At 38.0% G+C, this 25,022-nt stretch overlaps 1 protein-coding gene across 10 annotated transcripts in view; it reads left to right on the top strand.

Moving 5' to 3' along the window:
- mical2b (microtubule associated monooxygenase, calponin and LIM domain containing 2b) overlaps positions 1–25,022 on the top strand; it is a 51,176-nt gene that overhangs the window by 14,972 nt on the left and 11,182 nt on the right. For 7 of the 10 annotated variants that reach the window (XM_028036343.1, XM_028036309.1, XM_028036334.1 and 4 more), the window contains 24 exons: positions 398–800; positions 2,946–3,153; positions 4,378–4,494; positions 5,278–5,379; positions 6,343–6,498; positions 6,583–6,683; positions 11,128–11,385; positions 11,487–11,602; positions 11,922–12,048; positions 12,482–12,566; positions 14,864–15,011; positions 15,422–15,621; positions 17,917–18,011; positions 18,326–18,394; positions 18,511–18,639; positions 19,248–19,412; positions 19,520–19,786; positions 19,886–20,008; positions 20,490–20,855; positions 21,058–21,159; positions 21,277–21,369; positions 22,216–22,402; positions 22,526–22,599; positions 22,899–22,974. In XM_028036343.1, the coding sequence (XP_027892144.1) occupies positions 537–800; positions 2,946–3,153; positions 4,378–4,494; positions 5,278–5,379; positions 6,343–6,498; positions 6,583–6,683; positions 11,128–11,385; positions 11,487–11,602; positions 11,922–12,048; positions 12,482–12,566; positions 14,864–15,011; positions 15,422–15,621; positions 17,917–18,011; positions 18,326–18,394; positions 18,511–18,639; positions 19,248–19,412; positions 19,520–19,786; positions 19,886–20,008; positions 20,490–20,855; positions 21,058–21,159; positions 21,277–21,369; positions 22,216–22,402; positions 22,526–22,599; positions 22,899–22,974 (3,628 nt within the window). In that variant the 5' untranslated portion in view covers positions 398–536. Of the gene's footprint in view, positions 1–397; positions 801–2,945; positions 3,154–4,377; positions 4,495–5,277; positions 5,380–6,342; positions 6,499–6,582; positions 6,684–11,127; positions 11,386–11,486; positions 11,603–11,921; positions 12,049–12,481; positions 12,567–14,863; positions 15,012–15,421; positions 15,622–17,916; positions 18,012–18,325; positions 18,395–18,510; positions 18,640–19,247; positions 19,413–19,519; positions 19,787–19,885; positions 20,009–20,489; positions 20,856–21,057; positions 21,370–22,215; positions 22,403–22,525; positions 22,600–22,898; positions 22,975–25,022 lie in introns of those variants that run through there. The other 3 variants (XM_028036379.1, XR_003597910.1, XM_028036353.1) reach the window with 3 other exon arrangements.

Genomic DNA, 25,022 nt, shown 5'->3' with positions numbered 1-25,022 from the left:
TAATTGTGAGCCACAAACATTGGCTCAGAAAAATGATTTTAGTAAAATCCTTTTTTAAATGTTTTTATATTTAAAAAGATCAAAAATATTTAGAATAAAATATATTTTTCACAACTGGTTATTATTTTTGTTTGAATCTTTCTGCGACTAATTGATAAAAGTTCAAAACTGTAGCAGTAAACACAAAATCCTAGGGATTACTTAATTTTATTTACAAAATGCAGCTATCAGTAAGTTTTACTTTTGACTTTTATTAGCACTCCAAGTTATAAAGGTACTAAGCATCAGACATAAGTTCGCAAATCTTAATAGTTGCAGTTAAAACCTATTTGTCCCATACACAACAATGCTACTTGCCTTGTATTTTCTCTGACTGTATTTTTTTTTCTTGCCCCAGAGACATTTAAGCGTGAAAGGATACCGCAGCTAAAACTTCACTTCTAACAGTGGGGAACAAGAGAAACTCGGGACGAGTCACAAAGGGACGGAGGAGGCAAAGTTTTCAAGGAACTGGGACTCTGTTGCAATCAGAGCAGATGGGTGAGACGGAGGATGAGCGAACGGCTCAGGCCAGCCAGCTCTTTGAGAACTTTGTCCAGGCGTCCACATGTAAAGGAACCCTGCAGGCCTTCAGCATCCTCTGCAGACAACTGGAGCTGGATCCTTTGGACCACAGTAACTTCTTCAGTTCCTTGAAGGCAGCAGTCAGCTCCTGGAAAGTCAAGGCCTTGTGGACAAAATTAGACAAACGGGCACAGCAGAAAGTGTACAATCAGAATAAAGCCTGCCAAGGAACAAGGGTAAGACCATGTTGCTGAGAAATTCTTAAAAACTCAGTTAAATTTTACTTCAAAAGGTTTTGTCAAATTACTTGTTTGAGCTCTTTTACTATGTGTTTTTGGTTTTGGGAAGGTAAAGTAAAATTAGAAAAAAATAACCCTTCTTGATTTTAACCCATTCAGAAGGGTTAAACAAACAGGTTAACAGAGATGTGACTAATCACAGCAAACTGATCCACCAGTATTCCCAGTTGTTCAGTTGTTGAAGATGTCCTAGTTTGGTTATATTTAACCCCTTTGCTGCAGACAAAAAATTATGGAAAAAAACAACAAATATTTGCAATGGGTAATACAACCACATAAAATTAAGCACTTCAACAAGCTTTTGTAACAGAGATAACTTGCATACCTTCTTCTTGGGCGTGCTGTGGTGGCGTAGGGGTTAGCGCGACCCATGTTTGGAGGCCTTGAGTCCTCGACGTGGCTGTCGCAAGTTCAACTCCCGGACCCGACGATATTTGCCGCATGTCTTCCCCCCTATCCTTCCCCCTTTCCTGTCAGCCTACTGTCATATAAGGTACACTACAGCCCACAAAAGACCCCCTGGAGGGGTAAAAAAACAAACTTGCATACCTTCTTCTTTAAAAGGTGCCCCAATTTGGTAGCGGTCTTTGATAGCAGCTATATGCGGCCTTGTCAAACCCAATCAATATGTAATCAGGCTGAAATCAGGTGTTGATCAGTGTTCAGCTTTATAGTGCAAACGTCTATGGAGTCTTCATGGAGACCAACAGAAGATGATGCTGTTGAAACGTCAGCCTCAATGAAGTTTGCAAAATAAAAGCTGAAAACTGGTCAGCGACTTCTTGTCTTTTCTGCATTTGAAAAAATAAAGGTAGCTTGTTTGCAGAAGCAATGGAGGAAACAATAATGGATGTAATGTGCAGGTGTCTTAATAAACACATGGAGGATTGTATTGAAGTTCTTTTGACTACTTTAGACACTTATCCCCAGTTTTCACTTAACTCTTCGATCATCTTAGTATGTTTTTCTGTCAAACTCTGTTATGTGGTATTTTACAAAAGTCCAACTAAATGGAGCAAGGCTCCTATGACTTTTGCACAGTATTGTATATGCAGCCTTAATTCAGAGCATCATTTATAACCGGAATTTATAGATTCCAATATTTATATGCAGAGGCATCAAATAGGTTTGTTACAGCAGAGCTTCTGGGTCCTGATCTGCAAGCCACCATGTTTTGTATGTTTTAGATGCTTTCCTGAATAACCTCAACAGCTTAGCATCAAGTCTTACAGGGTTGGAGCTTGCAGGGCAATTAGCCCCAAGCGACAAGAGCAGGATACACTGGTTTGTGGTACAAACAGACAAAGCAATGAAATATTTGCTGGTTTAACTGTACTGCATAACTTCTAACAAGGCTCAAAACACAGTTTGGATACTAAGCTCTCAAATTTGGCATTTCATGTGCTGCGTTGTTGTTTGACTATGCGTGTAGGCATGTTTAGGCAGCACTTTTGACGTTGTATTGGAAAGACTTCATATCTCAAGGAAGAGATAAGACTTTAAGTGAGGGCGGGGGAAACAGGCCAGAGACTTGCAGAAGGGAGATTAACACAGAAGGGCTGGGTAGAGGGCTAGCCAGAAATAACAGCTCAGCTATTATTCCAGACATTTTTTCTGGAGAAATGACTATTTGGAGATGAAGGATGGTGGACATGGAGCTGGGTGGGTGTTCTCTGAAACAAAATCTAAAATCCAAATGAGAGGACAGCATTCTTTAATCCCTGCAACTCGATTGTCTCCATATTTGGTTGTGTTACATGCAAGGGGGGACTATCATGCATCAGACCATGCTCCTCAAAACACTTGCTAAGCGCTAATGCCAAACTTTTTGTTTGGCATTTTGTTCCTCTGTTCCTCATTCCATGCAACAGGGAGCAGAAATCTTTAATACACACTGATGGTGTGCACCTACTGTACTTACACTCCATATGTTTTTAGGCGAACAAAAAAAAAAAATGTTCAAACAAATATGACTGCACTGTATATGTATTTACACACCGTCATCTCAGGACAGTTTCTGTGTACAAACCTGCTCAGACTGTATCTCATCCTCACTCATTTCATACCTTCTGTTACTCCCAGTGTCTGATCATCGGTGGCGGCCCCTGCGGTCTGCGAACGGCCATCGAGTTGGCCCTGCTCGGCTGCAAAGTGGTGGTGATCGAGAAGAGGGACACTTTCTCCAGGAACAATGTGCTCCACCTCTGGCCCTACACCATTCATGACCTCAGGGCTCTCGGGGCCAAGAAGTTCTATGGAAAGTTCTGCGCCGGCGCCATCGACCACATCAGTGAGTGTCCTCTCTTTTTGTTGCTTTATTTCAATTCCAAAAATAGAGCTGTCTTTAAGTAAGTCGTAAAGAATAAAAAGCTGAATGAATGTCAACAACAGGAAAAGGATTTGTTTTTACTGTGTGTGTAGACTTCTACTTCTACTTCTACATACAGAGAGATAAAAAGTTTATCTCTGTGTGTTTGTCCTGTAATAGTAGATGCCGTGTTTGTGTCTCTGAGAGGAGTGCTTATCTTATCTTCCAGGCCAGATTTTTTTTGTCAGTATTGCTGCCCTTATCTGCAGCAACTGTTATTTATTATTATCTTTGGCTGAGTATATGACAGCAGGTTTACCTCTGATTTCTTTTAAGGGACAAACTGACTTTGTTCCTGAAAATAGCAGATTTTGAGCATCTTCGCACCCCGGTATTTTGCTCCACCAATCTAGCAGTCTACGCTGATACGCTAAAAAAGATTCTCCACACCATGATGCTGCCACCACCATGTTTCACTATGGGAACGGCGTGTGCAGGATCATTTTCAGTGTCCGTTTTCTGCCACATAGTGCTTACATGAAAAACAAAAAAATTGTGGAGCATCTTTTTCTACACATTTGCCATGTGTAGAAAAAGATGCTCCACAAATTCTGAATTCTGGATACAGAATTCATGGAAAACTGCAACTAGAGGATTTTCTGGACTAATTTCAACATTGGATATCTTCGTCCTGTTAATTGCTTCTGCTCCATCAAAGTTACCATGTGCATATTATGTGCTTTTATGATAAATGCTCTCCTTGCATGTTTATTTGAATGGTCATATTTTGGTAGGGCTTCAGTTAGAGTTAAAGCCCTTTAACTCCATCTTCAACCTGTCTGCTACATTCTTATGTTTTCAAGACAATGCATCCTTATTAGAGTTCTTTAACAAACCTCTCATGTCGCTCAGAGCAGCTGTATTTATATTGAGATTAAATTATACATGACAGAGGTCTGAGAGCAGCAGGTAGCACAGGGTTTTATTAATGGGTATCAATGTAAAAATGGCCGAATACAAATATATGCCACACTTTTCATATTGCATTTATTTAAAAAAAAAAAAGATGATGTTTCATTCCACTTAGCAGTTTTGCACTTCTCTGTGTTGGCAAAAGACATACGATCCCACTAAAGTACATTGACGCTTGTGGCTATAATGTGACTGAACAACCCGTTTTCTTAGCACCGTTTTCTCCCTCTCCAGGTATCCGCCAGCTGCAGCTGATGCTGCTGAAGGTGAGCCTGATCCTGGGAGTGGAGATTCATGTCAATGTGGAGTTTGTAAAACTTCTGGAGCCTCCGGAGCAGCAAACGGAAGATGGTGAGTCCTATGCGTTGAATGTTACCTTCTCTGTACAGTTCTATGAGATGACATTGTTTTGTTTGTTTTTGGGAGAAGAAAGCACCTTTATTCCATGAAGGTCTTGGGCACAAATCTTTTGAGAATCCACTCTTAAGAGAGTATTTTCACATCTCTAAATTAAGTTAAGAATGTCAGATTGATCTCTAATACAAGTTCTCAACAAGTACAGAAACAGAACTCTGTATGTTTAAACAGGGTTATCCCTGTTTAAAAGGGTCATGACCAGCAGTGATATCATGGCACTTGCTTGCATATGTCAGCTATATAAGGAAAGCTCCCTTGATGTCACATATGTTGAAGTGAACAGATAAGTTCTTGCAGAGTGGAAAATAAAGCTATTGATAGACTCTGCTCTGTTTTCCAAAGCAATTCCTAAGAGACAGTCATATTTTAGCTCTCCAAAGAACACAACAGAATAATTTTATAGACTTTATTAATAAGCCGCCCTAAATCAGGCAAAACATAAGCATGCATATTTAGGGCATTTACTTTAAAACAGCAGCACTCATTTTTGCTAATCTTACTTTATTTATTTATGCATATATATATTTATTTAACACTTATTGTGTAAACTTATTGTGTGTGAACCTTTATATCTGTCGCTGCTACATCTGAATTTCCCCTTTGCGGGACAATAAAGGTTGCGTCTATTCTAATAAGATAGGAATGGAAACCAACTTATTTTAACTTTAAATTTGTCCTAAGTATTCCACTAATCTCACTTTTTTTTTGTTTTCTTAGGTCCTGGTTGGCGAGCAGAACTCCGGCCCTCCAATCATCCAGTCTCTGATTTTGACTTTGATGTGGTGATTGGTGCAGACGGTCGCAGAAGCACATTAGATGGTGAGGGTTGACCTTAACTCAGAACTGTGAAGCATTGTGGGGGAGTAAGTGCTGACAACTGGTTCAACATGAGAGACAAAGAAAGTTTTGCTACTGACCCACATTGAGGAAGCTCTTTCTGGCACTGAAGCATTTCCTGTTGACATAGTTTCAACGTGTGAATGTATTTTTATGCAGTTGTGTGTGTATGAAGGTTCATGAACTGGATGAGAGCTGTTACCCTTCTGTCCGAGAATAATAAATAAGTCTCATGCTTGTTTGTTCAAGAATCTGTATTCTAAATATATAGTCATGTTGGCAAAAGTATTTGCATGTCTTTCTTCACACACATGGACTTGACCCATTCTAAGGTTTAATATGATGTCTGATCACCCTTTGCAGTTTTAGTGGCTTCAATTTTTTCTAGGAAATCTCTCCTCAAAGTGTACAACTTTATCTTTGGGGGTATTTGGCCATTTCTTTTCAGAAACAAATTTACGAGGTCAGTCTTGGACAAGGCTCAGAGTTTGTGCTCTAATTCATCCCTAATGGTGATCAGTTGGGTTGAGGTCAGAGATTTGTGCAACCTTTTGAGATGTTTATGGACATTATTTTGCACTGGTGTGTAATGACTTGGAACAGGAAGCTGCAGTCCCCAGACCAGACCTTCAAAGTTTGTTTAGTAATATTGTCCAAAATGTCTTGGTATGCAGAAGCATTATGAGTTGCTTTCACTTGAACTATGGCGCTTAGATCACGTCCAGAAAAACGCCCCCACATGATCTGCTGCGCACCAAAACACAGCACAGTGTAGTCCGGCAAATTTCTCCTATACATCCTAGCCTTGGAAATTATTAGAAAACATAAAATTCTGTGATTTAGAGGGATAAGCGAATAGCTCCCTGCATGGTTACGCATGTGTTAACTAGAAACGAATATGAATTTGCATCCTTCCCCCTTTAATTCCTAATCCCTACTTGGCAGGTTTCAGTCGCAAGGAGTTCAGAGGAAAGTTGGCAATCGCTATAACAGCCAACTTCGTCAACAGGAACACCACAGCAGAAGCTAAAGTCGAGGAAATTAGCGGCGTTGCCTTCATCTTTAACCAGAAATTTTTTCTGGAACTTAAAGAGGATACAGGTAAATTGTGTAAATGTGTCAAATTTTATGGATGATCTGCAGCTGTAAAGGGATCTGTGTTAAACAACATGCTCACATTTTTAGGAATTGATTTGGAAAACATTGTTTACTACAAAGACAACACCCACTACTTTGTGATGACTGCAAAGAAGCAGAGCCTGCTGGACAAAGGGGTCATCATAAATGTGAGTTTAGCTAGCAGTAATCTACGTATTGTGTTGATGCATCAATATTTAAGCTTTCTTTACCAGCTGATTCTGCCAGTGACAAAACAGTTTGAATAAAAAATATTCTACAAATTTTATGAAAATGGATTAAAAAGGCAATGATATTTAAAATAATGGACTATTGGAATTCTATTAATAAGTTATTGTACAGTAAATCCATACATCCATAATAAGTGATAACTAGAAGATTTCTGAAGAAATTTAAACGGGACCTGCAAAGTGTGCCTGCTGGTTGGAACCCAGTATTCTGATGCCAAAAATTAGCATCAATGCTAAAGTAAGTATTAAGGAGGAAATTTATTAGGTTAGCTTAAATTTTGGAAAAAGCATGGCTCTCTTTTCCTCCTGTTAGCCCGGGTCCCGAGCGGATGTCGTCACGGCTGGACAGCAGACGGCGAGGCGCGATGACGTCACAGAGATACAGAGTTTAATTCAATAGAAAACACCGTATGAATTTAACAAGAAACTTCAGAGTACAAAGAAGTACATTCTTTACCTGAGACAAAAGCATTAAAAGAAAAGAACAAAGGCGCCTTTGGAGACAGCTGTTGCTTAAAAGCAAAACAGGGCAGTTGTCTGAATTCTTATTGTTGCGCATTCCCTTTTCTAGTGAAGGCGTTTCTCTTTGTTAATATATGCAAATAGGGCGTACCCCTGTTTTGACCAACCAAGAGCTACCTTGGAAAAAACTTAGACCTTCCCCTGAGTTTTAATGACAAATATCAAGAGTCATTTTAGTTATTAAAGTTATAAGTTATTTTCACAAAACCTATCTTACTCCTCTGCACTCAGCTTCTCCAAAGATTTGAATCTTTGCCTTATCACAAACAATAATGAGATAGAAGTCTTTTTCAACCTGTGAAACATAACATTCAAATCATTCCCTTTTGATTCCGATATTGTCATAGTTAGTACATTTTCAAATACATTCCATTTACTAGATTAGTACTTGTAGCTTGGGTAATATACTTTAATCTAACACACTATTGCTACCAATATTTAAAAGGTGTATCAGAAATTAAACCTAAGTGTTTCCAAGATTCCTAAGTTGTGATCAACTCCAGATGCAACTCTGAGCTCCTGGGAAACCCCCGACCTCTGACCTGTGAGCCGGGGAAGATATTCTTTATGGCCTACTAATTTAAAGCCTTTCAAGAGCATAGTATTTTATGGCTGCTCTAAGTTACAGCCTTGCCAGGAGAATGTTTATCTCTGACCCTTTACCTTGCCTCAGCTTATCCTTTGTCCAAATAGGAATGTTGATCTACTTAAACGCACATGGCATTAGATTAACTATATTAAACAATCAAAAAATAGCCATATTTCCTTAACATAAGCTACAATGTACTCAATACCATGTGGAGAGTCACAAGCATGTTGAGTAACATGGACTTACTCCATTCAGTATGTTAAAATTAGTGCATGAGCTAAAATTAGCCTAAATGCTAATGTTAGCCTAAATGCTCCCAGTGGCATGTGGGACATCACTAGCATGTTGTCTTACATTTACTTCCTCTATTCAGTGTGCTAAACAAGGTTAATAAATGAAAAAATAGCTAATAGCTTATTTTAGGGAAAAGGCACTGCCTGCTAATGTTTGTGCTAATTTTAATGCACTCCCTTGTTTACTTCGTGGCACTTCGCTACCAGAAAATGCGCTCATTTCTTAGCAACAGATTAACAAGTATTATTGTTCAAAAATCATAAGATTTCCTCTGCTCTTTTGAAATACAACTTATCTTATACTAAAGAATATTGCAGTTGGTGAATTTTGCAGAAAAGTGATTATTTTTTTTGCTATTGGTGGTAAATATATTATAAAACAGACATTAAACACAAAATTAAAATTTTAATTCATACTTCGTGGCAGTTACCAGAAAAAAAAAAAAAACATGCTCATCTCTTGACACCAAATTAATAACACGTAATATTATTGTTTATAAAACATAAGCTCTTTTGAAATATTGTTTATCTGCTTAGACACAACAAATTTACAGTTGGTCAATTTTGCAAAAGTAAAAATCAGATGTTTACTTCGTGGCACTTGGTTACCAGAAAACGCACTCATCTCTTAGCAACAGATTACCAACAAATATTGTCATTGTTCAAAAAACATAACATTTCCTCTGCTCTTTTGAAATGCTACTAATCTTACACTATCTAAGAATTCTGCAGTTAGTGAATTTTACAGAAAAGTGTTTTTTTTCTCTCTTTTTTGCCTTTGGTGGTAAATATATTATAGAACAGACATTAAAACACAAAAGTAAAAATCTGATTTATACTTCGTGGAAGTTCGTTACCAGAAAAAAAATGCTCATCTCTTAACACCAAATTAATAACACGTAATATTATTGTTTATAAAACAGAAACTCTTTTGGAATACTGCTGATCTACATAGACAACGTATGTAGAGTTGATAAATTTTGCAAAAGTAAAAATCAGATGTTTACTTCTTGGCACTTAGTTACCAGAAAATGCGCTCATCTCTTAGCAACAGATTAACAACAAATATTGTTATTGTTCAAAAAACATAAGATTTCCTCTGCTCTTTTGAAATACTACTTATACTAAAGAATTCTGCAGTTTGTAAATTTTCCAAAGTTTTTTGGGGTTTTTTTTTTGCCTTTGGTGGTAAATACATTATAAAACAGACATTGAACACAAAAGTAAAAATCTGTTTTATACTTCGTGGCAGTTCATTACCAGAAAAAAAAGCTAATCTCTTATCACCAAATTGTTTTATATCACCATATGTTTTATAAACAATATTGTTGTTTATAAAACATATGCTCTTTTGAAATACTGTCTATCTGCTTAGACACAAGAAATTTACAGTTGGTCAATTTTGCAAAAGTAAAAATCAGATGTTTATTTTGTGACACTTGGTTACCAGAAGACACGCTCATCTCTTAGCAACAGATTAACAACAAATTTTGTTGGTGTTCAAAAACATGTCTTCCTCTGCTCTTTTGAAATACTACTAATATTATACTACTTAGGAATTTTGCAGAAAAGGGATTTCATTTTTTGCCATTGGTGGTAAATATATTATAAAGCAGACATTCAACAAAAAAGTAAAAATCTGAGTTATACTTCATGGCAGTTTGTTAAAAAAAACACTCAACTCTTAATACCAAATTAATAACAAGCAATATTATTGTTTATAAACCATAAATCTTATGTTTCAAATGAATCTTATGTTTCAAAAGAACATACGTTTCTTTTTAATGTTTTGATTGGGGACATTTGTTGCGTAATTCCTGTGAAGTGGCTCCTAAGTGTTTGTGGATAATAATCTGACATGTTTCTGCCCAGCTGTGGTTGAGTTTTTTTGTTTTTTTGCTGTTGTGTTTTCTTTAGCTTCTTGCATAATTTTCACAGGGATTAGAGGAGAATGTGGTGTATAAATCTCTTAATTTCTTCCTGTTAAGTGGTGGCACACCAACAGCACTGGTAGAAGCATACTGTTTAAGGAAACAGGCAGCTCATTGTTTTATGTCATGCAGCTTTATTTCAAAAGTGTCACTGCTGTGATATGCCTTAAAGTTTGTTTTGCGACCTTAGTGTTAATAAAAGTGAATGAAGCTCGTCTATTCTGCTTTGTTTTTTAATAAAAATGTCTATTTTCTAATGACATCCTTTTACGGGCCAGAAAATCGCAACATTTAAAGTGAAGTCCCAAAGCTGGGAGTCAGATGGCTTTCTGGGAACAGAAAAAGGTTTGTGTGCTGACCTTGGTAGTGAGTGATAGCACTTCACAGTGGATGATGATAAACAGGGCTCTAATTAAAGCATTACACCTCTCACCTTTATTCCATTTCTCACTTGGCAAATAAAAAAAAAATGTTCCTTGCATGGAAGAGATCAGACAGCAGAAATAGTTATTTGCAATTAACAAATGTTTTCAGAGTAGACTTGCAATTGTTATTTGAAAACCTTTTGTCAATAACACACATTCTTATTATGTAGTTTTGGAAATAATCCACAATACAAACTTTTTCCATATGCATTATCCAGGCACATACGCAGGTCCTGAAGTGTTGCGCTGCTGAGCCCCCTGTGGTCTCCCTCTCATCTTACATTGGCTGTTGGTGCTGAGTGAAATCTCCGTCCGACTGCTGGGTCAAAACCCACGCACACAGCACAAGCGTCAGAGGCCACATGGCTGACCTATAACGGCGCCATTGCTTTTTGTCATTATGACACTCCTGCAAAGATTGCATGTAACACTTTTTGCACAAAAAAATCAGATCAGAAATGTTTTCTGTTGAAAGAGAAGCTCCATGAATTATCCTATAGCAGTTAAATGGTATAAATAGGTTATTTTTGGAAACAGTTTATGTACTTGTGTAATATTTTTAAATATTTGCCTTAAGTTTTAGGGCTCCTCTTCTTGTTCCAGGACTACATAGAAACAGAGAGACTGCTGAATTCTGACAACGTTAACCAGGAAGCGTTGCTGTCGTACGCTCGTGAGGCTGCGGACTTTGGCACAAACTACCAGCTGCCATCGCTGGACTACGCCATCAATCACTATGGGGAGCCAGACGTAACCATGTTTGACTTTACATGCATGTATGCATCAGAGAATGCCGCCCTGATAAGGGAGAAACATGGACATGAGCTACTGGTTGCACTGGTGGGAGACAGTCTTCTCGAGGTAAGAGGCACTGTTTTTGCTTGTGTGTGTGTTTTGTCAGGGCAGGAATAATCATTGTCCCTTTACTTCTTCTTTGACACATGTTTTTTTTTTTATTGCAGCCCTTCTGGCCGATGGGTACTGGTTGTGCTAGAGGCTTTCTAGCTGCTTTCGACACTGCTTGGATGGTGAGGGGCTGGGCACAGGGAAAGGGCTCCTTGGAGATACTGGCAGAGAGGTGAAGATGTGTTACTTCCCGCAGATTGAAATTAGTGTAGTTTTATCACTCTGTTGAATAAGGACATATAGTGATGTTAAAATGACACGATGCATGTGTAATCTGTCTAGTATATCTAGTTTAATTCTTGCGCAACTTGTGGAGTTGATTAGTCCGCATGTGACTTCTGGTGGATAAGAATCCAATGCTTTGAATTTGAAATCTTGTCTGTCTCTTATTTCGAAGTAAGAAAGGAAGTAGCATTTGAGGATATTATTTTGATAGACGCAAATAAACTACTAACCTGCTGTGTTTAAAATGTGTCACCCTTCTCTATCAGGGAGAGCATCTACCGTCTGCTGCCTCAGACCACACCGGAAAACATCAGTAAAAACTTTGAACAGTATACAATTGATCCTGCTACCCGCTACCCGAACCTGAACTCCAGCTGTGTACGTCCACACCAGGTTGGTGATTATTTTCCAAACTTGTATTCAAGGGAACTTCTTTTCCCCCAAAAAAACCTGTTCAAGCAAAAAGTAATTGCGTCCTTATCTATTAGCAAGATTGGACATGTTTTAGCTGAGTTCAGCAACAATTGGCACAAACTGAGATCAAATCTCCCATTCCTCTGCATTTCCAGATGAAAACAAGAAGTGCCTGTGCACCCATTATATAATAGCATGGAAATGTTTGTGTTAAAATGAAAGCTGTTAAAAGAAACTTTGATTTCACATCTTTTTTTAAAGAGATTTCTGACGGAGCAGGCTTTTGTTCAGCTATTGTGAAATATTAGTTTGTTGGGACTGCCTTAAATCACTGAAGTGGTTCAAAAACGTGTTTAAATTAGTTTTTTAAACTAGAAATATTTTTTCTCCCATGCCTGTATGTTTCTTTCAGGTTCGCCACTTATTCATTGATGGTCATTCAGGTCTGGTTGAAAAAGGAGGGCTGTCACAAAGACCAGTTAACCTCCCTAGAAAAGGTAAACATTTCTAAAAATAAAAAAAATGCATTCATAAGCCAAAGTCCTAGAACCAATTTACTTTTTAAAAAAAGACTTCAAGGAATTAGGGTTTTCTTAAGATGTGGTGGAGTTTTTCTTTTTTTGGTTCCTGTTGAAAGAGAAGCTCCATGAATTATCCTATAGCAGCTAAATGTTATAAATAGGTTATAACATATTTATAACCTATTATAAATAGGTTATAAATATGTCTGAGCTAATATCGTCTGAATTAGCTCAGACGATATATTTGAAGCTGTACGTGGCGTCAAATTCCTCTCAGAATTTTAGCATTCTGAGAGGAAAAATTGAGGATGAAAAGTGTTACGGCCCTGGCCCTTATGGGCTGGGTTGCAGGTGTCTTGTTGTCTGTCTTTGTGCTCCTCCCCTTTACAGGTGCTGCTGATTTTATTCATTTGGAGCACAGAGCATTTAAACCTGGCTGTCTCCACCTTCTGGGTCGCCTTGAGCGTCCACTCTGCCTTGATGCTTGCGGTGTTTTGTTGCCAGGCCTCAGCTCCCCTCCTTTTGCACATTTGAGTTTGTCTTTGTTTTTGCACTTCAACAACTCCATATGCACTCATACACCACATCCAAACATTTGCATTACACCACTGATACTGACATCCTCAATCCATTGTTGTTTGTGTTAATAAATATTCCTTTTTATGCACTTTAATCCCTGCATGGTCTCCCGTTATTGTTATGACCTTGAGCCAGTCGTAACAAAAAGGAAAAAAATAAAAATGTAAAGTGTGTTTATACTGTAGAAAAAACCCCAAAGGGCTCAGAATTTCAAATTTAGAAATAAATTCATCCAAATCAGACATGGCGAACTGCAGCTGTGTACTTTATTAAACGTTGTGCATATTAATAAACATTTCAGGGTGATTTAAGCTTTGAATAAGTCTGGAAGCTTAGTCACCCAGAGTGATGTACCTCTGGACAAATGTTTGACTTCACGACATCATCTCTAAGGTTTATTATTTGATGGACTGTCTGAGTCAGTGCTGGAAGCTAATTCATGAAGTTAGTCACTGGCAGCTTGTGACATGTTGACTTCGCGTTCTGTCTAATGTTTACGATCACCGCCTCTTTGCTTTGTGTTTATATTTAATTAATATCTGAGTGAAAAGTCTGACTAACCTTTTACGTTGTGTTGGGGAAAATAATGAACATTAGAGTGAACGTTTCCCCAGCAATCTCTCTGCTGAAACTTTACCTTTGTCTGAGTCACAGGCTTGGCGCACCTCGTCAGACAATACTGCCGGATAACATTACACTCATATGAGGGTCAGAACTGATGCCTTTTACAGACGTGTGCTGGCGTGATGTGCTTTGGTACCAATTTTGAAACTGTTCAAGGGCCTGTCCTGACAAGTGTGGGCTCACTGTGAGCGGAGCCTCCGGAAGGAGTAGTTATATCATTTACCTGGTGATAAATTGAAAACAGGAGATGTTGTAAACCTCAGGTTCTTGAGCACAAACGTATCCAAGAACTTCACAGCACAAGCTGTCTGATCAGAAAAAAACAGTCCCAATTTCACTTTCTGAAAACTCTCTGTGAGATAAACCTACTTCAGGACCATCTGACATCATTCTAAAGTAACTGGACTAATGGCAGATTGATGTGGTCAATTTGAAAGTAACCAGCAGAAAACCAACCTGACCTAAATGTCCTGCTGTCACTAGAAATCTTCCAGTATCAGTGACTGGAAATGGCATTTATTTTATAGTTATGGGATATCTTAGTGCTTCAGAATGTCTTTTATTCATAGCTTTATTATTGGTAAATAAAATTTCTTTGGGGTTTTTTGTACTACTTTTGTCTGCACACTACTGCAACAACAGATAAGCACATCATTGTTCCTGTTACAATAAGCAAAAGTCTTTAGATTTTCATACACTACATTAATAATGGGGCCACCTCTTCTGTAAACAAATTCTGATATGGGATGGAAAACTTGTTTGGCTTGTCAAATTGCATGAAAGTGTGCAAGTTCTGGTTGTTTTCTAAGTAGGACATATCGGGATAAGTTTCTGCTCTATTGCCAAGGTTAGTCCTGCTTTAGCTTCAGAAAGTGGACCAGCTCGCTTGGCTCAAGTCCAAAAGAACACAGAGTTTGAACATTACAGTGTTGGCACCATTTCAGAAAACTTTCCAGTCCGGACAAAAATAAAACCCACTGGGGGAAAGCAATACAGGGACATTTTTTGCCATGAAAATGTTGTTCCTTCCTTTGACGCATATGTACCAACATGTAATTTATTTCTTGCAGAATCTGAGGTGCGACCTAGTCGACTCCTAACCTGGTGTCAGAATCAAACTCGGGGATATAGGGGAGTGGATGTCACCAACCTCACATCATCCTGGAGGAACGGTCTGGCCTTGTGCGCCCTCATTCACCGGCAGAGGCCTGAACTCATGTAAGGATGCACACAAACGGACACTCGGCACATTAAGGAAGCGCGTGTGGAAATGATGAGCTGTGGTTCAAGGTCTGCTTGAATGTGCAGGATGATACCCATCCTTTACGAAACGTAATGCAAACAGTATTTAGCGTTCTGAACTTTTATTTCAAATAAAACGAGTCTTTAAGTATGAAGAATCCCTGAGGTTTTGTAAAGTCACCTTTTCTGAAACATTTATCAGTTTGCCAAACCTTAAAGTTGAATGTGAATTTGCAAATTCTCTGTTCAGATCATATCGGAAATAAATCTCAGTCATAAACAGGCTGACTTGACACTTCTTGTTTGTTGGGTCTGTTCCTTATTAAGAGCTAAGAAAATTGCTTCTTTAAGTGAAAAAAGCTCAAAACTAATTGGGTCTGTTTCAGTGACTTTGACTCCTTGAACGAGGAGGATGTGGCGAGGAACAACCAGCTGGCGTTTGACGTGGCTGAGCGCGAGTTCGGCATCCAGCCAGTGACTACAGGAAAGGAGATGGCTGCCAGAGCTGAACCAGACAAGCTGCTGATGGTCCTCTACCTCTCCAGATTCTTTGAGGCCTTCAGGAAGTCGTCGCTGAACAACAATGGTCCGTCTTTTTAACAGTTGTGTGTTGATTCATGAAGTTTTTCAGAGATGTTAGGACAATCTTCTTGAAATGCTTGAGGCAAATTTTACTAAAGTAATTTCAAACTATTTACAAAAGATCTCAGAAATTTTTGACTTGTTTTCTAACACTTGTTTAAAATAACAGTCAGAATTTCTAAGTCTAGTGTCTGAGGAGGAAGTCAAATCCTGTTGACTTAACAGAGAAAAATTTGCTCCGGCTTGTTCTCCTTTTTCCTGTTGAATGATAGACGTTCCTATCTAGCCAGCGCAAATGACAAATGCAGCACCTTATCAAAACACTTTAGAGCCTGAAGGACTGTGAGCACGTTTTCCTTTCTATCTGCCACACAGGCTTCAGTTGCATGTTACACAACTGTGGTCAGGTTGGTCCCTGCCAGAAACCATACTGGTATGCATGCTATGTCTGTGGAAGCCTATCCAGTCACATCCATGTAACTCCAGAGGCTTTCCTCTCTGCCCCCTCCACCACTGCTGGCGACTGCCTCAGCTTCAGTTTTCACATGTAGCTCTAAATGTTCAGCAGACTTCTGTATCACCCCTGTAATTCAAACCTCTGAAAGCCAGGAAAAATTACAGACTGTAAATGAGCATTCTCACAGTCCGTTTGGTAGGATGTTACTCCCAGATTATTGAGGAGGTTGGTTGGTTATATTAGGACATGAATGAGGTTTGCATGTTTTTGATTTCTATTTTAAAAAAACATTATTTTCAAATAATTTCCACTGTAAATATTAGTTTACTCTCAGATGTTCAGTAAGAATTCAGATGCCGCCTCTAAAAACTGCTACTTCAGCAATATTGCTATCGGTTCTTTTGAAAGTACTTGTGCGGGCTTCAGCTATCAAATTTCTACATACAGTGGCTATTATAAAGTCACCAATTTTATACGAAACAGTCTTGCAGTAGTTGACTTCAGTTGCTAAGTGAAAGTCTCACCCTTCTCCAATCAGACAGTATTTTACTCCAGAGACTTGAACCACAGTAAAATAATCAATCCAGTAAAACATTACTTCAAATAAACATTCTGTCAGAACTAGGGCTGGGACTTTATTGCATTAATTTTGATTAATTAATAATATAGATTTTAACTTGCTAAAGGTTTTAACACAATTAATTGCATTTTTGTTTACATATTAGTCCAAAGCAAGCACAGATGTCCCCAGTACCAATGTCAGTGTCCACATTCTACATTTCCAAAAAGTTTTTGTTTCAAAGAGGTTGCATGAGTGATCAGGGGTTCCTGGAGCATTTAAAAGCTGAATGGGTATAATAGCCCTTTGCACCAATCTGATGGTTGAATAACTTCAACAACCTATGTAAAACAATAAATATTTGTTGTTGAGCTCAAATGTCTATTTATTCAATAATTTAGTAGCAAAGGTGTTTTTTAGTTGAAAATATTAGTTATTTTGTCTATTTATGGTTTTCAATTAAAATGTGATTCATTAATTACATACCCTGCAATTAATTCAATGTAAAATTTGAGTCAATCTAGAGTTTGGCCCTCATGTCATTTGGCTTTAAAATGTCACTTCAGGCAAATACTGCCTGAAGGATGGAAAGAAAGATGAAAAACTCAAACGGCATCTGCCGTAATGTTCATTGTATGTTCAAAGTAATGTTCATTACTTTGGTTTTGTCAATTTGGCTCAAAATCATGCTACCACAACTAATTATGACTGTCACTGCAGCAGCCTGGCTATTAGCTCTGCTTGAGTTATCAGTAGTGGCCATAGCAATAAATGCTTGCGTTTGTTTAGGCTTCTGACACTGCAAAAACTTTTCCCAGGTCTTTGAATTGCTCTTCTCTTGAGTTCAATGTCTCCATTGTTTCATAATGACCCAAAAGTCTTCTCCAATGGAGAGACAATTTTTGGGGCTTAAGACAAGACCACTTGTCAAACCTCACAGGTGTTGCACAAAGGTTGGAAGAACTTTGTGCAACAGGTGTGCAACATCTGTTGCGCACATTTAGTGTGTAGACATCTACACACTAAAGCTGGTGTAGATGTCTCAGCTTTATATGTTTTAATAATAAATTTTACAAAAAATTCAGGCAATTGACCTGTAATGGTAAATGGTAAATGTTAGTATCACACTTCACACTAGATTCACCCATTCACTCGCTTTGAATGTACACGTATCATAGTATGTTTTATATATTATGAGACTTTAACTTTAGTCCCATGTTCTCTTGCAACATTAATGCTTCCTGAAACTGATAACCAATAATTGCTGTTTGTTTGTTCTACAGTCCCCAAGGAGCCAGATGAAAATGGTGAAGAATATCCACCTAAATCCAACCACAAAGTGCTGAACTTGCCTCTGCCCAGGAAGAGGATACCCAGGGTAAAATTTTTAACATTTCCTTGAAGTGCATGCAAGGCATTATCTTTTATCCCAACAGTGTAGCAGTTTGCCATTACATCTATGTACTCCTTCAAATCTCAGCATTTGATTAGAGAAGCCATAGGTAGAGAAGTTGTGCAATACAATCTCAGTGCAATCTCTGTTTAAAGTTTAGTATCCATTTTCCTGAAAGACAGTAAAGTTGTTTTTGAAGTAATCAATGGATGGTATGCTTGATTTTTTATGCTAGGATTATTTAAATACAAGGTGTATTAGTTCCTCTGTGAGTTAAACTGTAATATGGGCTCCTCTAGGATGAGAAGAAAGCAGAGGATGATTCTGTGAACAAACGGAGACGGAAAGGAAGCGGCTACCTCACAGAGGTATTCATCTGGAAAAGTCTTTTGGATTAAAGCACTAATAAAACTTGAAGGGTTTAGGTTAACAAAGCAACTCATCAGCCAGCTCTGCTCTAAATCTGACTCCTCTCTGGCCTCAGTTGTCCTGCCATAGTGCGCCACCTGCTGGTGAAGATGGAGAGCTGCGGGAGAACAAGGTTCGCTCCATGGCAACTCAGCTGCTGGCCAAGTTTGAGGAGAACTCCTCAACAGCAAAGGTGCACACTAAGGTGAGAATAACATTAGAGGTCAAGTTTATTCAGTTACACTTTTAAAACAACAAAACTGGAACAAAAGTGCCAGGCAAACATTTATAACCAAAGAACTACCTGACGCTCAAATATCCAAGGTGATAAAAAGTATGATAAGTAGGTGAACTTCCAGACTGGATTTTTGGCACTATTTGTTTTGGTCTTTTTGTGTGTGTGTGTGTGTGTGTGTGTGTGTGTTATCTTTGTTGCTGTATGCTGTGTTGGCAACGAGACCAAGACTTTCTAAATAGTAAAACAATTACTGATGGGCCTTAATTGATAAACAAGGTCAAATAAATTTTGCTGGGTAGAAGTTTAAACTTTTGAAGCGAAGCCAGTAACTGGAATAAGTGGCTTCTTTCACTTTCATGTAATTCTGCTTTTATATAAAATTATTTTGTCAACCTTCTGTGTTTAATTTGTGCAAATTTTCATCAATATAGTTAATGACATGTTTCTTAATATATGACATCTAACTTTAGCACCTATATTTTCTTTTTTGTGCTAGTTATGGTCTCTAGTAATGTTTTAATTTCCTTTATTCTACCTTTTATAACATTTTTATTGCTTTTCTATCCTTGAAACAGTCCAAGGACCCATCTAGTCCTTCCTTTTCTCTTCCTTTGTCTCCTTCCACCACCTTTCCATCTTCAGATGAGGAGGAGGAGGAGGAGGAAGAAAACCCCCGTTTTGCTAAACCCAAATATATCCAACCTCTTTCTCCTCTTCCTCCATCTTGTCCCAAATGGCAGGTATTGTCTCGTATTTCCCTGTATTTTAAAAGAAAAGGGTTCATTTAACTTCTGTGAACTCATCCTTTGTCCTCCTGTCTGTCCCCTCCTCATCCTCCTGTTTCCAGCCTTCAATCTACCTTCGGTTGCTGGAGAATCCCAGTTCTGTTTCTCAGCAGACCAGTTTCCTCTCTTCTAACTCATATTTTGATCAGAGAAGCCAAAGTCGTTCTCCATCGCCCTCACACTTTCAGATCCCTGTAAGTGTTCTTGGCTCTGAACTTTGTCACACAGAGCACACCCCAAACACAGAAGACTCCCCAAACCGTCCTACCTGTGTGTCTGATCTGTCCGCTTCGGACTCTGATCCGTCATGTGATGCATCTGAGCAGAAGGTGAATTTAATCCTACCTTTAAATACATTAAATTACCCCGTATGCGCTATCTCACTCTCTATTTCTTCCTGCTTTGATTACCTCTTGCTTTCTCCATAGACTAAAAATCAGAGGTTGTCGACTAGAGAATTTTCACGCAGGAGTATAAAAGAGAGAGCTGTCCTCCTGTCCACCATGTTTCATGGGTCCAACAAACCACCTGCTTCTCTATCTGTTTCACAGGTTCTGTATCAGATCAGATGCTGGTATTTAAAATAATCCAAAAAAAGCATGACTTCTTTGCCCGTTTTTGAATTTTTTAGGCTCTCTAAAATTAGAGTGGATGTCTGTGGAGGAGAATATTAACATCAACAATAAATGTAGGAATATACAAATATCAAAATAAATAACTGCTGTGGCAGAAAAATGCATCAAAAGCAGGGAAATAAGGAAATCTGTAAAACGACATAATCCAGACAAGTTAATTTTAATATTCTTACTCCTGTGTAGAGTTTAGGATGTACTTAAGATAGAGATTTACCTTAAGTACATCCTTACAGAATCATCATTTTGAAGTTTTCTCCAAATAATTAGAAATATATTTTTTTTTTACCGAAATCCTTTAAGTGTAGCGATGGACTGAAAGTGTTGATAATTACCTTACATTAACAAGTTATTGATGTTTTCCTTGGTCTGTAATATCCATGTTTCTTTGCCTCTGTAGGTGGAGTCATGTACTTCCTCCTTTCCTTCCACACCATCTCCTCCTCTGTCTCCATCTAAAAGCTCCACCATGTTCCCTGTGGTCCACCCTGTTCCCGATCCCGTCGCTCAGACCTGTTTTACCTCTGAACCTAAAATGACCTCCTCTCTTCTGTCCTGCTCTGAATCTGAAAAAACTGAGCAAAACTCTTCTTCTCATCCTGATACATTCACATCCAGCAACAAAACATGTTCTTCTGTCTCTTCGTCTTGCATTGGTAAAAGTCAGAATGTCTTCACTAATCTCGAGAGGATAAAAAATGTGGAAAATGAGCAACAGAAAGTTCATGGATGTAGTTTAAAACTAGCTGAGAAGGATCCCTCTAAGGTAACAGGTTTCTTGGTTATTTTACATAAATACTTTTGTTTCCTGAATATTTATTAGATAAATACATTAGTTTCACCTTAAATCAGCCATGTGTTCCTTTTTAGTTTTATATTCAATAATGTCTACTATATATATACTGGTAGTTTACCAACATTTATGATCATGTAGTTTACAGAAGCTTTACCATGTGGTGTTCATTTAGTGCACTGCAGCCTGTGATGGTGAACGCACCAGAAGAAGTAATCCAAAATCAATTGTTCGCTCTGAGAGCTGTCCCTCTGGAGCTCCTAGTTGCAATAAAGAGGTGCAAGTCCTAAACCTAAGTCCAAACACAATTCAACAGCACATCACTATAACCTTTGATAAATTCTGCTTTTTCCACTCCCATTTGTCTTTTCTTTCTTCTGTGTATAAATATTAGCGAGTAGTTGGAAAGGTATCATCAGCAATAGATGCTAAAGCTCAGAAACTGGCCGTCCTTTATGAGACAGACCACAGGCCCAATGCCTCACTGGTAAGATGCATGTAAATGGTTAAAAAACTAATCCAGACTTTATACTAATGTGATTTGTGAAAATTTGGCGTGCTAACAAATATTTCTCAACCTTAGTTTTCTGACCAGGGAATTTAAAAGCTAGGAATACATTCCAGTTGCATGAGTGTACACATGGTTTTAGATGTGTACACAGTCTAAACAAATTCAAGAATTTATTGCAAATGTTTACTTGCATACCTTAAAGCCCAAATTTTAACTTTCTTTTTGCGAGGTAAACCACAGACGCAGTTAATCTCCATATTGCTAAAAGCTCAAGAAGCTGCAAATATCTGAAGATAAGAATGGTACAATTCTACCCTGGAGTCTGGTTTACCTAGATATCCAACATTCATGTTTTGTTTTTTTTTCTATTTCATTGTGACTTTTCATACCCTTTCATTCTGGTTGTGTGTGTGGTTGTCAAATACAGTCTTCTGACACTAAACCTTACTTTCAACATGTCTCCATGTATTCATACAATTGCAAAATACTTCTGACCTAAAAAGTTAAGACCAAATGTATCACTAATTTTGGAATTTGTAGTGACCTGTTTCTGCCTTTGTATTTTTTTTCTTTTTTTTTTATCAGCTGTTGGTGTGCTGTGCTGCTTTTCTCACCTAGTACTGATGCATATTTTACCTTTTTTGACTAATTGAATTCTCCCCCTCCCCCCATATAACACTTGTTTTTGACATTTGATATATGAATCAGTGTTTTTAAATATTCATTTTCATTTTCTAAAGGTTTCTGGAGAGAAACACCAAGCAACTTCTCAGTAGAGCATTTTTCTTATTACTTCACCTTTGCCTGGTCTTTTCCCCTCAGTGTGTGGTACGTAAAGATTTCCCTCCTGGACTCGGTGGCAGCGACATCTGCCACTTCTGCTCCAAACGGGTATACGTGATGGAGAGGCTCAGCGCTGAAGGCTACTTCTTCCATCGCGAGTGCTTCCGCTGTGACGTCTGTAACTGCACCCTCCGTCTGGGTGGACACACATTTGATTCACAGGAGAGTACGTCTGAGTCATCATAGCTGATTTTTATATCAAAATAAAGAGCATTTGTAAAAAAAAAACCCCTACAGACTTTTTTTTATAAAAATGTTTGTTTTTATTGGTTTTGTTATTTCATTACAGGAAAGTTTTATTGCAAGATTCACTATGCCCAGCGCCAATACAGCACCAGCTGGGGCAGGTTCAGAAGAACAACGGTAAGATGGCTTTTCAAGTACTTCACGCTTTTACGGCTATTCAAGTGCAGAAAATAAGATATTGATAATATAAATATGGAACAATATCCATTAAGTGAAAAATTCTTAAGCTCAAACAAAACAATTAAAATTCTTATTATATAGATTTGCAAAGTTGCTAAAAACCTTTCCACTAAATTTATTTCACAAACATAACTGGAAATTGAGAAGAAAAAAATAAACCCAAATTATTATTTTACTACTACTCTGTAGAGGCATGTGCACTGATTTTTTTTGCATTTTTATCTGGATTTTTACAGGAAAACCTAAGCCACCTGAAACCCTCGTCTATGGACAGCGGGATCTGTTCAGCCACAGGCGCCGTCCAACCCGCAGGTACCCTGGTTTCCTTGATTAAGCGCGGTCTGAGCTGGCCGAGGCGTGCTGGTCGGGCTATGTGTGTGTTGCCTCAACAGCTGTTGGGAAGTGTGTGTGAGTCTATCACAGCTGTGGGATCCCACGTCAGGAGCTACTCACAGGACTATATATTCCTGTTTGAGCTGCTTAGCCTTGGCTGTCCTCTGCTCTGCATGATGCATGAGATGTTGGGACAGATCTACCAGGAGTCCCAACTGGCTCAGCAGCAAATCGTCAACCAATGGCTTGCCTAGGAGAGGAATGATGTACTGATATGTGGCTAATAGGTGGATATTTACCTCTTTGCAGCCTAATCAGTAGCGGTTCATTTAAGTCAAAGCTCCAATTATTACCTTCACTTTCTACGTTTAAAATCTCCTCAGTTATTTAGACTTTTTGTAAACTATTGATCTCAAAAACCTACTTTATTGAGACACACTGCTTCTGTTGAGTGGATAATAAATGTGGCTTTTTTGAATAGTTTTGAGCAGTCAGTATCTTACCCGCAGTAGACAGCAACAGTTGCAGCTTGAATTAACAGGAAATTTAGGATTCTTGCTAACAACTAGAGAGAATGGAAAAAGTCTGAGATGACTCATTCTCTGAACTTTCCTATTAGTTTGAGCAAATTCTCTTACTTACTTTTATGATTTAGACAAATTGACATACACTGGGGCTTTCTCTACTAAAGAAATGTGGTGCTACAAATCACTGGGTCCGCTGACCATGCTGTGGAACAACTTTATTTGTTCCATCCGTGAAGTGGAAAAAATAAAGTCTACAGTATTTCTAATTTGCCTCCATATTTGGAGGCAAATATGAAAGTAAAAACACCCTTTTTGGTTGTAGAGCTCAGCCCCAGGGGTTGCTTTGCAGCTAACACAGCAATTTTTATAGACTAAGTGACTAAGTATAGAGACATGAAAAGTGATGAGATGAAAAGCATTGAGCGTAGAGCTTGGAAATTGAGTGTTAATTTTGGATAGGGGATATTTGATCTTTCCCCCCCCAAAATAAAAAAAGTAGCTAGCTTATTAACTGATGTTAGCTTAAGGCAGGTTAGCTTAGAAGCGAATTTACATTTTTCCTCAATCCCCAAAACTGAGGTTGTTTGGACTGTTGACTTCTGTGCTAAGATACTAACTACTTGAGACCCATCCAGGTGCTTCAAAACTTCTATTAAAGACTCTGGACATAGATAAGCTAGCTTAGCTATTATAGAACCTGCTAGACGCATGTCAAAACAATAACTCGTTTGGCCTGAGTTTTCTCCCCTGCTTAATTAATATCTGATTTGTGGGCATGCTCCAGGAAACTTTCACTCCATAGTGTGACTCCATAAGTCTTGGGTGATGTGGATCCAGGAAGTAGATTCACTTAATTTTGTTGTCTAGTCAGGGCTTATAGTTGCCTAAAATGTTAGTTTTCCTGAATTACGAGATTGTAACCTGGAACATGTCCTAATTCTTATCAAGAAAATTCTGTAAAGAGTGTGGTTTCTGTTTTGATTTTGATTTTCTGGCAGTGATGTGCGAGAACTTGTTTCAATTGTCTGCTTTCTAACACTGCCCACCAGAGTTGTGCAATGGAAATGCCAAAACAGTATTTTATTTTTTCATTATCAAATGTGGAAGGATTTTAAGTAATCAAAAGCTCTAGTATTTACACAATGTGTTTATAAAGATACTTTTCTTACTTTTTAAGATTGAAGGCTCATTGTTTATGGTAGGCTGTTTAGAACAATTGTTTTTTAGAATTTTACAAATTTATTAGCAACAACATGGTACTATTATTTTTTTTTTTATTGTGAACATTTAATTTGTCATTTTTTTAACTTTCTTTTTGAAGTAATTCTTTTTTTCTTAAATTAGTAAATAGTCATTTCCAGTTATATTTCAGATAATGCTTAATAAGAATAAATGCAAACCAAAACAATGAGCCTTATCTTTAACATGGATGTTCTCATGTAGCTAAAAAGCCTATTTACATAATAGGCGACATATAATTTAATTATTTCATAATTATTT

This window comes from Xiphophorus couchianus, chromosome 2 (genome assembly GCF_001444195.1).
Source record: "Xiphophorus couchianus chromosome 2, X_couchianus-1.0, whole genome shotgun sequence".
In the NCBI taxonomy this organism is placed as follows: domain Eukaryota; kingdom Metazoa; phylum Chordata; class Actinopteri; order Cyprinodontiformes; family Poeciliidae; genus Xiphophorus; species Xiphophorus couchianus.
This window is presented reverse-complemented; position numbering and strand designations above follow the sequence as displayed.